The 15,246-nt window shown below is 41.4% G+C and overlaps 1 protein-coding gene across 4 annotated transcripts in view; it reads right to left on the reverse strand.

Moving 5' to 3' along the window:
- The window catches only part of sema5ba (sema domain, seven thrombospondin repeats (type 1 and type 1-like), transmembrane domain (TM) and short cytoplasmic domain, (semaphorin) 5Ba), a 200,155-nt gene that overhangs the window by 92,369 nt on the left and 92,540 nt on the right, over positions 1–15,246 (reverse strand). For all 4 annotated transcript variants that reach the window (XM_064944475.1, XM_064944477.1, XM_064944476.1 and 1 more), the window contains 2 exons: positions 3,955–4,054; positions 1,621–1,666 (listed from right to left, as the gene is read on the reverse strand). In XM_064944475.1, coding sequence (XP_064800547.1) covers positions 1,621–1,666; positions 3,955–4,054 — 146 coding nt within the window. The remainder of the gene's footprint in view (positions 1–1,620; positions 1,667–3,954; positions 4,055–15,246) is intronic.

The raw sequence follows: 15,246 nt of genomic DNA on the forward strand, positions 1-15,246 counted from the left end.
TCTCATGAGGACCTCCACAAGAAAGGAAGACCCAGTGTTACCTCTGCTGCAGAGGATAAGTTCATTTAACTGCACCCCAGATTGCAGCCCAAATAAATGCTTCACAGAGTTCAAGTAACAGACACATCTAAATGTCAACTGTTCAGAGGAGAATCAGTGTGAATCAGGCCTTCATGGTTGAATTGCTGCAAAGAAACCATTACTAATGGACACCAATAAGATACTTGATTGGGCCAAGAACCACGAGCAATGGATATTAGACCTTTGGTCTGATGAGTCCATATTCCAACCGCCATGTCTTTGTGAGATGCAAAGTAGGTGAATGGGTGATCTCCGCATGTGTGGTTCCCAGCATGAAGCATGGAAGAAGTGGTGTGATGGTGTGGGATTGCTTTGCTGGTTACACTGTCTGTGATTTATTTAGAATTCAAGGCACACTTAACCAGCATGGCTACCACAGCATTCTGCAGCGATACGCCATCCCATCTGGTTTGCGTTTAGTGGGAATATCATTTTTTTCCTACAGGACAATGACCCAACACACCTCCAGGCTGTGGCAGGGCTATTTGACCAAGAAGTAGAGTGATGGTGCTGCTTCAGATGACCTGGCCTCCACAATCACCTGACGTCAACCCAACTGAGATGGTTTGAGACGAGTTTGACCACAGGAAAAGCAGCTAACAAGTGCTCTGCACATGTGGGAACTCCTTCAAGGCTGTTGGAAAAGCATTCCTCATGAAGCTGGTTGAGAGAATGCCAAGAGTATGCAAAGCTGTTATCAAGGCAAAGGGTGGCTACAATGTATAAAATAGTTAAAATAAAGAAAACCCCTTGAATGAGTAGGTGTGCCCAAACTTTTGACTGGTACTGTATTTGAGCCCAAGGTGTTTAGTGTGTCTGATGTACACTATCAAGCTCTACAACTTTTAGACCGGTCCCATATCACCACATGACCCTTCAGTACAGTAGGCCCACTGTAACTCAATTGGTAGAGCATGGCTCTTGCAGTGCCAGAGTTGTGGGTTCGATTCCCACAGGGGACCAGTACGAAAAAAGTAAGTCGCTAAATGACTAAAATGTCAATGTAAATTGTAACAGTAGCTACCGCCATAAAGACATCACATTACCATGGAGACATGCCTCTCTTCTCCACCCACCTGAGAACAGACTGAAGTAGAGAGAAACACACACAGGCAGGCAAGGATACACGTCAACACAGACACACACACACACACCACACACGTATAGTATATGCACACACACACACAAACACTCATGCACACAATTAATCATACTCTTTCTCCATCCCACCCCATTCGAGGAGCTGAAAACACTCCAGTCCCAAAACCACAGAATCAATAACAGCAAGCCAACGCTGTCTGACTGCTGCCAGGAAAGTTAAAGAGAGGAGCAGCAGACCAGAGGAGTACAGGAGGAGAAGAGAGGCAGGTCTGGGAGCCCAGTAAAAGAGGAACACTGGCTGTGGACGAATGAGCGTGGGTTGTTATCCACCAGTGGACCACACACACACACACACACACACACACACACACACACACACACACACACACACACACAGGGATAGGGGAGAGGAAGAGGTGGGTTGGAAGCTCAGCTTACCTGGATGAGAGACACATTGTTGAGGCTCAATCTGAAGAGGAAGTTTCTGTGTAGAATCAATAGAGAGGGGAAAAACAGTTAGTTTAAAACAGTTATACACTTAGTTTACGTGGCAATTACGTGTGTTTTTTTTCTTACAGTGAGTTCAACTCAGGGCACTGATATTTTGTAGTCACATAAGAACTCTCTGAAACTTGAAGTTGTTTCAAATACTCCAGCTGCCAATTCCTCACCAGGCCCTATCCAACAAGCCTCAAAAGACTATATATTACAGTGGAGGCTCCTCAGAGGAAGAAGGGGAGGACTATCCTCCTCAGTGAATTTCATAAAAATAAAAATATTGAAACTACACTAAATATATTCACATCACCAAATAGTTGATAAAAACACACTGTCTTGCAATGAATATCTACTGTATCCTCAACAGCACTCTGTAGGGTATCACCATGGTGTAGCCGGAGGACAGCTAGCTTCTGTCCTCCTCTGGGTACATTGAATTCAATACAAAACCTAGGGAGCTCATGGTTCTCAACCCCTTCCATAGACTTACGCAACAATTATTACAACTTTCAGAGGACGCCCATCAATCTGTCAGAGCTCTTGCAGCATGAGCTGACATGTTGTCCACCCAATCAAAGGAACAGAGAATGAATCTAGTACTGAAAGCATAAGCTACAGCCAGCGAGCACGGCAGTGCATAAAAAGTGTTGAGTAGTTGACTCAGAGAGAGAAAGACAATAGTTGAACAGTTTCGAATAAATTAATTTCTTTAAAAATGAAGGAGAAGCAAGAGAGAAAGAGCTAGCTGTATTTCATAGTATTTTTTCACTTTCACTTATTTAGCAAATGCAACTAACTAGTTTTGCCGACTCAAACAGAGATATAAGCTATGTTAGCTAGCTGGCTATGGCTAGCCAACACTGGAAGTCTTCCAAGTCAAGGTAAGCATTTGGTTTTATTAATTTATTATCACTGGGACCACCGGTGCAACTGCTAAACTGCATACTGACTGTACAGCATGATTGTAGCTGGTTTAGTAATGCATTAGTTCTAGATATGTTGACCATGACATTAGCTAATATGGTGACAATGATGTAGGCTGTATGTAGTGGTTAGTGGTTATGATATGATCAGGGGTTTATCCATTCAAACAGATTCTGTTGAAAAACATTGCTTAAATAGAACGAAAACGGTATAAACATACCTGAATTTGTCCAATAGAAACTCTCTATTGCAACTGTTGGACTAATGATTACATCCTAGATCAGCTAGATGCCGGCAAGAGTGTGCAAGGTGGTATTGAATGTGTCATTGTCACCTTGATTACTCTAATATTTCTCTCGACCTGTGCACCTACATTGTACACTTTCATTCATAGGCTAGGTTGTAGCAATCTCATGATGGGTATAGGGACAATTAGAGTATCATGCAGTAGCCTGAACCTATCGATGTTACATTGAGCAGGGTGAATGGAGTATGACAGCCATGCTCATTAAAAAAAAACATGACACGTATACATGATTATCACTTTTAAATGATTAATCTCCAATTTTCAGCAGCAGTGCAGTATAGGGCCAGGCAGAGTGTTTTGCATAAGGGTACTTTAACACATGTATAAGAGATCAATGAACAAAAGAATAAGGGATAAATTAAGGAATGAATAAGGGGTAAATTAACAAATTAATAAGGGACAAATGAACACATGAATAAGGAGTAAATTACCTCATGAATAAGGAATAAATGTACACATGAATAAGGGATAAATGAACACATGAATATGGGATAAATAAACACATGAATAAGAAGTAAATTACAGCATTAATAAGGAATAAATGAACACATGAATAAGGGATAAATGAACAACTGAATAAGGGATAAATGAACAACTGAATAAGGGATAAATGAACAACTGAATAAGGGATAAATGAACAACTGAATAAGGGATAAATGAACAACTGAATATGGGATAAATGAACAACTGAATAAGGAATAAATGACAACTGAATAAGGGATAAATGAACAACTGAATAAGGGATAAATGAACACATGAATAAGGGATAAATGAACAACTGAATAAGGGATAAATGAACAACTGAATAAGGGATAAATGAACAACTGAATATGGGATAAATGAACACATGAATAAGGGATAAATGAACAACTGAATAAGGAATAAATGAACAACTGAATAAGGAATAAATGAACACATGAATAAGGGATAAATGAACAACTGAATAAGGAATAAATGAACACATGAATAAGGGATAAATGAACAACTGAATATGGGATAAATGAACACACGAATTAGGGATACGTTAAGGAATGCATTCTTACCTTGCCCCCACTATCAACTCATTCCTGGTCAGGTCAAGGGTCAGTTGAGAGTAGTCTCTCACATCCGGGTGGGAAAATATAGTGATCCAAGGATTCAGGGCTGAAAGAGAGGAATACAGTAGGGAATGAGAGATTTAAAAGGAATCACAAAATTATAAATTACAATTAAGGAATCACCAAATTATAAGGAATCACACAGGACAGAGACTCAGGGGGAATGCTAATATGGTATGAATCTGAACTAACTCATTCAATCGAATTGATTAAAACAGTAGAATTCTTTATCTGGTTAAAAATCAACAAAGGGGCCATCTTAACCGATCTTAAACGTCTTCCTCTGTGCAGCATACATTCACTCCTCAGTCACCCTACTTCAATGAAAATAGTTTCTCCATTCTAGAGGGAGAGATTAGTCACTTTCAGGCCCAAGGCAATGTACTAGTCAATGCTAGAACAGCAGAAGAACTAGACACTATTAACAGTCATGGTGTTGAACACCTACCGAGAAGCAACAACCTTTCCCTTCAAACATGAGTCTTCAACATTCCCAGGTAAGAAGTTTTAGGTTGTAGTTATTATAGGAATTATAGGACTATATCCCTCTATACTATTTGTATTTCATTAACATTTGACTATTGGATTGCTAGTGTAACAGTATAGCCTCCGTCCCTCTCCTCACTCCTCCCTGGGCTCGAACCAGGAACACAACGACAACAGCCACCCTCGAAGCAGCGTTACCCATGCAGAGCAAGGGAAACAACCACTGCAAGTCTCAGAGCAAGTGACGTTTGAAACGCTACTAGCCAGCCATTTCACTTCGGTTACACCAGCCTCATCTCGGGAGTTGATAGGCTTGAAGTCATAAACAACGCAATGCTTGACGCACAACGAAGAGCTGCTGGCAAACGCACGAAAGTGCTGTTTGAATGAATGTTTACTTCTGCCTGCCACCGCTTAGTCAGATACTTAGATACTTGTATGCTTGTATGCTCAGTCAGATTATACGCAACGCAGGACACGCTAGATAATATCTAGTAATATCATGAACCATGTGTAGTTAACTAGTAATTATGATTGATTGATTGTTTTTTATAAGATAAGTTTCATGCTAGCTACCAACTTACCTTGGCTTACTGCATTCGCGTAACAGGCAGTCTCCTTGTGGAGTGCAACAAGAGGCAGGTCGTTATTGCGTTGGACTAGTTAACTGTAAGGTTGCAAGATTCGATCCCCCGAGCTGACAATGTGAAAATCTGTCATTCTGCCCCTGAACGAGGCAGTTAACCCACCGTTCCTATGCCGTCATTGAAAATAAGAACGTGTTCTTAACTGACTTGCCTAGTTAAATAAAGATTAAATAAAGGTGTAAAAAAAAATATATAGTAAATTTAAAAAATACAAATCGGCAAATCGGTGTCGAAAAATACCGATTTCCGATTGTTATGAAAACTTGAAATTGGCCCTAAATAATCTACAATTACGATTAATTGGTCGACCTCTAGATGAAACAAGAGAAGAGTTCCCTCAGTCAGCTGGTTCTGAGGCTCAGTTCACTAACCCAAACCAACACCATAGAGCCTCAGGACAACACTCAGAAAAATTGGCTTCCTGTAGCACTAATTTCAATAAGTTTTGGGACACTGGAAAGTCCATGGAGAATAAGAGCACCTCTTCCCAGCTGCCCATGGAACTGAGGACAGGAAACACCGTCACCACCGATAAATCTACGATAATCGATCATTTCAATAAGCATTTTTCCACAGCTGGCTATGCTTTCCACCTGGCTACCCCTACCCCGGCCAACACCTCAGCACCCCCTGCAGCAACTTGCCCAACCCCGCCACCCGCATCTCCTTCACCCAAATCCAAACAGCTGTTGTTCCGAAAGAGCTGCAAAATCTGGATCCTTACAAATCAGCTGGGCGAGACAATCTGGACCCTCTCTTTCTAAAATTATCTGCCGAAATTGTTGCAACCCCTATTACTAGCCTATTCAAACTCTCTTTCATATCATCTGAGATCCCCAAAGATTGGAAAGCTGCTGTGGTCATCCCCCTCTTTAAAGGGGGAGACACCTTAGACCCAAACTGCTATAGACCTACAACAATCCTGCCCTGGCTTTCTAAAATCTTTGAAAGCCAAGTTAATAAACAGATCACAGACCATTTCGAATCCCACCGTACCTTCTCCACTATGCAATCTGGTTTCCGAGCTGGTCATGGGTGCACCTCAGCCACGCTCAAGGTCCTAAACGATATAATAACCGCCATCGATAAAAGACTGTACGTCTTCATCGACCTGGCCAAGGCTTTCGACTCTGTCAATCAGTGCATTCTTATCGACAGACTCAACAGCCTTGGATTCTCAAATGACTGCCTCACCTGGTTCACCAACTACTTCTCAGATAGAGTTCAGTGTATCAAATCGAAGGGCCTGTTGTCCGGACCTCTTGCAGTCTCTATGGGGGTGCCACAGGGCTCAATTCTCGGGCCAACTCTTCTCTGTATATATCAATGATGTCGCTCTTGCTGCTGGTGATTCTCTGATCCACCTCTACACAGACGACACCATTCTGTATACATCTGGCCTTTCTTTGGACAGTTAACAAACCTCGAAACGAGCTTCAACGCCATACAACATTCCTTCCATGGCCTCCATCTGCTTTTAAATGCTAGTAAAACTAAGTGCATGCTCTTCAACCGATTGTTGCCCGTACCCTCCCTCCCGCCCAACCAGCATCACTACTCTAGATGGTTCCGGCTTAGAATATGTGGACAACTACACATACCTAGGTGTCTGGTTAGACCGTAAACTTTCCTTCCAGACTAACATTAAGCATCTCCAATCCAAAGTTAAATCAAGAATCGGCTTCCTATGTCGCAACAAAGCCTCCTTCACTCATGCCGCCAAACATATCCTTGTGAAACTGACTATCCTACCGATCCTTGACTTTGGCGATGTCATTTACAAAATAGCCCCAAACACTCTACTCAGCAAACTGGATGTACTCTATCACAGTGCCATCCGTTTTATCACCAAAGCCCCATATACAACCCACCACTGTGACCTGTATGCTCTCGTTGGGTGGCCCTCACTACATATCCGTTGCCAAATCCACTGGCTCCAGGTCATCTATAAGTCTTTGCTAGGTAAAGCCCCGCCTTATCTCAGCTCACTGGTCACCATAGCAACACCCACTCGTTGCACACGCTCCAGCAGGTATATTGCACTGGTTATCCCCAAAGCCAACACTTCCTTGGGCCGCCTTTCCTTCTACTTCTCTGCTGCCAATGACTGGAACGAATTTCAAAAATCATCGAAGCTGGAGTCTTATATCTCCCTCTCTAACTTTAAGCATCAGCTATCAGAGCAACTTACCAATCACTGTACCTGTACACATCCAACCTGTAAATAGCACACCCGACTACCTCATCCCCATATTTTTACTTACCCTCTTGCTCTTTTGCACCCCAGTATTTCTACTTGCACTTCATCATCTGTACATATATCACACCAGTATTAATGCTAAATTGTAATTATTTTTGCCTCTATGGCCTATTTATTGCCTACCTCCCTAATCTTCTACATTTGCACACACTGTACATAGATCTTTATATTTTATTTTATGTTATTGACTGTGTTTGTTTATGTGTAACTCTGTGTTGTTGTAGCACTGCTTTGCTTAATCTTGGCCAGCTCGCAGTTGTAAATTAGAACTTGTTCTCAACTGGCCTACCTGGTTAAATAAAGGTTAAAATAAAAATTAAATATATATACACTGCTCCAAAAAAATAATGGGAACACTTAACCTCTTGAAACTCTAGGGGCGCTATATCATTTTTGGATAAAAAGACATGCCCGTTTTAAGCGCAATATTTTATCACAAAAAGATGCTCGACTATGCATATAATTGGTAGCTTTGGAAAGAAAACACTGACGTTTCCAGAACTGCAAAGATATTTTCTGTGCGTGCCCTAGAACGTGAGCTACAGGCAAAACCAAGATGAAACGGCATCCAGGAAATGAGCAGGATTTTTGAGGCTCCGTTTTCCATTGTCTCCTTATATGGCTGTGAATGCGAGAGGAATGAGTCTGCCCTTTCTGTCGTTTCCCCAAGGTGTCTGCAGCATTGTGACGTATTTGTAGGCATATCATTGGAAGATTGACCATGAGAGACCACATTTACCAGGTGTCCGCCCGGTGTCCTGCGCCGAAATTGGTGAGCAAACCTCAGCTGCAAGTATTTTTCCATGGAATTCAGAGAAGAAAGCAGGCTTCCACGAACGATATATCAATGAAGAGATATGTGAAAAAATACCTTGAGGATTGATTCCAAACAACGTTTTCCATGTTTCGGTCAATATTATGGAGTTAATTCGGAAAAAGTTTGACGTTGTTGGTGACTGAATTTTCGGTTTGTTTCTGGTTTTTGTGAAAATGTTGCGTGCTAAATGCTACTCAAAATGCTAAGCTAGCTTAGCATACTCTTACACAAATTAGTGAATAGCGATGGTTCAAAAGCATATTTTGAACATCTGAGATGACAGTGTTGTTAAGAAAAGGCTAAGCTTTAGAGCAGGCGCATTATTTTCATTTTATTTGCGATTTTCAGAAATCGTTAACGTTACATTATGCTAATGAGCTTGAGGCTATAACTGTATACAGGTTTTTTTCATAGCCAAACGTGAACAAAACGGAGCGATTTGTCCTACACAAATAATATTTTTTTGAAAAACTGAACATTTGCTAACTTACTGAGAGTCTCCTCATTGAAAACATCTGAAGTTCTTCAAAGGTAAATGATTTTATTTGAATTATTTTCTTGTTTTTGTGAAAATGTTGCTGGCTGAATTCTAGGCTTATAGCTATGTTAGCAATCAATACTCTTACACAAATGCTTGTTTAGCTATGGTTGAAAAGCATATTTTGAAAATCTGAGATGACAGTGTTGTTAACAAAAGTCTAAGCTTGAGAGCAAATATATTTATTTCATTTCATTTGCGATTTTCATGAATAGTTAACGTTGCGATATGCTAATGAGCTTGAGGCTATAAATAGAATCCCGGATCCGGGATTGCGCGACGCAACAGGTTAAACAACACAATGTAACTCCAAGTCAATCACACTTCTGTGAAATCAAACTGTCCACTTAGGAAGCAACACTGATTGACAATAAATTTCACATGCTGTTGTGCAAATGGAATAGACAACAGGTGGAAATTATAGGCAATTAGCAAGACACCCCCAATAAAGGAGTGGTTCTGCAGGTGGTGACCACAGACCACTTCTCAGTTCCTATGCTTCCTGGCTGTTGTTTTGGTCACTTTTGAATGCTGGCGGTGCTTTCACTCTAGTGGTAGCAGGAGATGGAGTCTACAACCCACACAAGTGGCTCAGGTAGTGCAGCTCATCCAGGATGGCGCATCAATGCGAGCTGTGGCAAGGAGGTTTGCTGTGTCTGTCAGCGTAGTGTGCAGAGCATGGAGGCGCATGGAGACATGCCAGTACATCAGGAGATGTGGAGGAGGTCGTAGGAGGGCAACAACCCAGCAGCAGGACCGCTACCTCCGCCTTTGTGCAAGGAGGAGCACTGCCAGAGCCCTGCAAAATGACCTCCAGCAGGCCACAAATGTGCATGTGTCTGCTCAAATGGTCAGAAACAGACTCCATGAGGGTGGTATGAGGGCCCAAGGTCCACAGGTGGGGGTTGTGCTTACAGCTCAACACCGTGCAGGAAGTTTGGCATTTGCCAGAGAACACCAAGATTGGCAAATTCGCCACTGGCGCCCTGTGCTCTTCACAGATGAAAGCAGGTTCACACTGAGCACATGTGACAGACGTGACAGAGTCTGGAGACGCCATGGAGAACATTCTGCTGCCTGCAACATCCTCCAGAATGACCGGTTTGGCGGTGGGTCAGTCATGGTGTGGGGTGGAATTTCTTTGGGGGGCCGCACAGCCCTCCATGTGCTCGCCAGTGTTAGCCTGACTGCCATTAGGTACCGAGATGAGATCCTCAGACCCCTTGTGATATGCTGGTGCGGTTGGCCCTGGGTTCCTCCTAATGCAAGACAATGCTAGAACTCATGTGGCTGGAGTGTGTCAGCAGTTCCTGCAAGAGGAAAGCATTGATGCTATGGATTGGCCCGCCCGTTCCCCAGATCTGAATCCAATTGAGCACATCTGGGACATCATGTCTCGCTCCATCCACCAACGCCACGTTGCCCCACAGACTGTCCAGGAGTTGGTGGATGCTTTAGTCCAGGTCTGGGAGGAGATCCCTCAGGAGACCATCCGCCACCTCATCAGGAGCATGTCCAGGCGTTGTAGGGAGGTCATACAGGCATGTGGAGGCCACACACACTACTGAGCCTCATTTTGACTTGTTTTAAGGACATTACATCAAAGTTGCATCAGCCTGTAGTGTGGTTTTCCACTTTAAATTTGAGTGTGACTCCAAATCCAGAACCATGGGTTGATAAATTTGATTTCCATTGATAATTTTTGTGTGATTTTGTTGTCAGCAGATTCAACTATGTAAAGAAAAAAGTATTTAATAAGAATATTTCGTTCATTCAGATCTAGGATGTGTTATTTTAGTGTTCCCTTTCTTTTTTTTGAGCAGTGTATATAAATCTGGCAGAACCAAATCATCATAAAGCAAAAATAAAAATATATCACCTATTGGAAAGACACTACAAAAAAATCTATTTAAACATCCATGCTATTTGGCTCTGAACTGACAGTACATGGTGGCAGACAATTTGACCACTGTGACTGATAGAAAACTGAGGAAAACAGTGTCTAGATACAGACTCAGTGAGCACAGTCTGGCTATAGACACCAGTCATCAGAGGCAAACTTGGCTGCCCAGAGAGGACAGGCTGTGCTCACTCCGCTCCAGGGGACAGAGCTGCATTCCCTATTACACTTTGACAAATAATCAGACCTCAGAGAAATCTTTCTTTCCCAAAATTATCAATTCAGTATAAAGAATTTAAACATTTTAAAATGTTTAAAAAAAATGTATGTATTGGTTGAAAAAGCCAAATATGTGTCCCCCTGCCACAACCTGAGTGAAAATTGTAATGTAATGTCAATAATATTTCCCAGTTTGGTTTTGTTTTGGCTTTCATACCATGTCATGTGTCATCTCCGTCATGTTGAGACTGGTCTACTACTATTGCTTTAATGTATTGTTTAGAGGTCGACCGAATATGATTTTTCAACGCTGATACCGATTATTGGAGGACCAAAAAAAAGCCGATGCCGATTAATCAGCCAAATTCAAAAATATATATTTGTCATGATGACAATTACAACAATACTGAATGAACACTTATTTTAACTCAATATTATACATCAATAAAATCAATTTAGCCTCAAATAAATAAGGAAACATGTTCAATTTGGTTTATATAATGCAAAAACAAAGTGTTGGAGAAGAAAGTAACAGTGCAATATGTGCCATGTAAAAAAGCTAATGTTTAAGTTCCTTGCTCAGAACATGAGAACATATGAAAGCTGGTGGTTCCTTTTAACATGAGACTTCAATATTCCAAGGTAAGAGGTTTTGGGTTGTAGTTATAGTATTTATAGGACTATTTCTCTCTATGCCATTTGTATTTCATATATGTTCTTATAGGCACTTTAGTATTGCCAGTGTAACAGTATAGCTTCTGTTCCTCTCCTCGCCCCTACCTGGGCTCGAAACAGGAACACATCGACAACAGCCACCCTCAAAGCAGCGTTACCCATGCAGAGCAAGGGGAACAACTACTCCAAGTCTCAGATCGAGTGATGTTTGAAATGCTATTAGTGCGCACCCCGCTAACTAGCTAGCCATTTCACATCGGTTACACCAGCCTAATCTCGGTAAAAAAGTGCTATATGAATGAATACTTACGAGCCTGCTGGTGGCTACCATCGCTCAGTCAGACTGCTCTATCAAATCATAGACTTAATTATAACATAATTAAACACAGAAATACGAGCCTTTGGTCATTAATATGGTCGAATCCGAAAACTATCATTTCGAAAACAAAACGTTTATTATTATCACATATCATATCGCAAGAGAAGTGACACAATTTCACCTAGTTAATATTGCCTGCTAACCTGGATTTCTTTTAGCTAAATATGCAGGTTTAAAAACATGTACTTCTCTGTATTGATTTTAAGAAAGGCATTGATGTTTATGGTTAGGTACACGTTGGAGCAACGACAGTCCTTTTACCGCAAATGCGCACCGCATCGATTCTATGCAACGCAGGACACGCTATAGATAAACTACCGTAATTTCCGGACTATAAGCCCCTACTTTATCCCCACACTTTGAACCTTGCGGTTTATACAATGACGCGGCTAATTTATGGATTTTTCCCGCTTTCACAAGATTCATGCCGCCAAAAAACTGAGCACCGTCACATAATGTGACGTAAATCGAGCGCGCTCAAACTTCCCATCATTCTGGTTGCGATTCTGATTACGGTAGTAATTTTGTCACCCTCATCATGGCAAAGACACGGAGAAATGCATATGATGCAGCTTTCAATTTGAAGGCGATCGATCTGGCTGTTGGAAAAGGAAATAGAGCTGCTGCATGGGAGCTTGGCCTTAATGAGTCGATGATAAGACGTTGGAAACAGCATCGTGAGGAACTGACTCAGTGCAAAAAGACAACAAAAGCTTTCAGAGGGAAGAAAAGCAGATGGCCCAAAGTATTTGCAGCCACTCGACATCAGTGTAAATCGTGCATTTAAGGTGGCGCTCCGTGTTCAGTGGGAGGCTTGGATGACAAGTGGGGAGAAATCCTTCACTAAAACGGGCCGCATGCGAAGAGCAACTTATGGTCAAGTCTGCCAGTGGGTCCTGACAGCGTGGAGCATTGTCAAAAAATCCACTATCATCATCGGGTTTCGAAAGGCTGGACTGCTGCGTGTTGAAGGGGCAGAATGAGCTCAACGGGGTATTTGCCTCCGAATGAAAATGACGAGAGCGACAATGAAAACGATCCAACATCGGATGAAGCAATTCTGAGGCTATTCAACTCCGACACCGAAGGAGATGACTTCAGTGGTTTCAGTGCACAGGAGGAGGAAGATAGTGACCAATGACTTTCTTGGTAGGCTACTGTTTTAATTTTTGTTACAAGCCGTGTTTCGTTAAAGCCTATTTATTTTTGTTACAAGCCGTGTTTCGTTTAAAGGCTGTGTAAAGTTCATTTGTTTCAATGTACCGGTAGGCACCTGCGGCTTATAGACATGTGCGGCTTATTTATGTACAAAATACATATTTTTTAATAATTCAGTGGGTGCGGCTTATATTCAGGTGCGCTTAATAGTCCAGCAATTACGGTAGTAATATCAACCACCATGTGTAGTTAACTAGTGATTATGATGGAATGTTTTTTAAAAGATAAGTTTAATGCTAGCTAGCAACTTACCTTGGTTTATTACTGCATTCGCGTAACAGGTAGGCTCGTGGAGTGCAATGAGAGGCAGGTGGTTAGAGCGTTGGACTAGTTAACTGTAATGTTGCAAGATTGAATCCCTGAGCTGACAAGGTCGAAATCTGTCGTTCTGCCCCTGAACAAGGCAGTTAACCCACCGTTCCTAGGCCGTCACTAAAAATAAGAATGTGTTCTTAACTGACTTGCCTAGTCAAATAATGGTGTAAAAAAAAATATTTTAAAATAAAAATAAATTAGAAAATCGGCCAAATCGGTCCAAAAATACCGATTTCCAATTGTTATGAAAACTTGAAAAATCGGCCCTAATTAAATCGGCCATTCCAATTAATCGGTGGACCTCTAGTATTGTTATTCTCATTAATATTGTTGTTGTAGTTGCTGTTAATAGTAATCCCATTTCCACTACTATTAGAATTGATGTTGGTCCCACCATTTTTTGTTTTATGTATACTTTGACAATGTAAGTAATTTAACATGCCATGTCAATAAAGTCTACTGAATTGAATGTTGAGAGAGAGAGTTAAGTTAATTAAGGACCACAGAGACGGTTTCTCTACTATATTGTAACATGATAAATCTGTCAAACTCTTGGCCTCTTGGGGCAGCGTGTTCAGTAGAGTTAAATTAAAGGTGACAGCAGCATGAGTAATGTCTGTGAAATAAATGTAATAGAGAGATTCGGAACCTGAACACTTCTAATTCAAATTGAAGTGGGTTACAATAGATACACTGGAAACACACTGGAAACACCCTCTGCTCTGATATGGTCGTCATGATCTATTTTGTGTTGTTATAGGTTAAAAAAAAACAGTGTCTCTTTCTTTACATTGTCATAGAAACAAACAGCACACTATCACCGATTTCACCTGTGCATATTGTTTCAGTAGGCCTATAATGTAAACGTACAAAGTAGCATCTAAGAGGCACAGATGTCTGTTAGTGGAAACGACCTATGCTTTGTGGTTTGCAGCAGCAGTGAATGAGTTATTGAGAAGATTGTGATTGTGTCCAGCTACTGGCAGCCTCCTCTGCTCTACTCCCTTCTGCCCCGTGCCCCGAGCTCTGAGCCCCCTGTGGGATCCAGCAGAGAGGGACAATACTGTATCCACATCAAGTCCGTAGCCACATCAAGCATACTGATCCTAATGCAACACAACGCCTAGTCAAAACTACCCCTTCCAGGACACACGCCAGGATCCCAACCACAGCCACAGTGCCCGCCATTTCAGACATTTGGCACTCACTTTCACAGATCAAAACAATTTCACAGGGATTCACACATTAGAGTGGTGGGTCATTTCGAGTAGAAGAAAAAATACACAAAAATAACATTTTCTACCAAAAGGGCCCAGCTGATCTCCATGTGACCGGAGCGTGGGTTTACTAAATGGATTTCTCCACATGGGAGGCAAATGGGATTTACATTTTTAGACGTAGAAAACAATATTGCAGCAGTTGGATGCTTATATTCATAATTTTAGTGTGTTCAGTAGCATATTACATAGCAGAAAGCCTTTTAAGACATTTTCATAATTCATTGTGGACTCAAAAAACTATTTATTCCACAAATAATGGGGATAATTTTTGGCCCCTGCAAGACAACCTTGGACAGCCTCAGTTTTTTTTACTGCAAGAAGCTGCAAAATGCATTTGCCATTTAGGAAGGAAGTGAGTGATTGAATTTTTAAAAAAAAACTAAACTAAACAGATTAAAGAAAAAAAAGTAAGCTCATTGTGATTAATCTCTCTCCAGATATCGTGAACTAAAATACAACCTTACTATCAGCTTGAGAGAGGAAATTCATAGCAGGGATGATATA

This window comes from Oncorhynchus masou, chromosome 29 (genome assembly GCF_036934945.1).
Source record: "Oncorhynchus masou masou isolate Uvic2021 chromosome 29, UVic_Omas_1.1, whole genome shotgun sequence".
In the NCBI taxonomy this organism is placed as follows: Eukaryota; Metazoa; Chordata; class Actinopteri; order Salmoniformes; family Salmonidae; genus Oncorhynchus; species Oncorhynchus masou.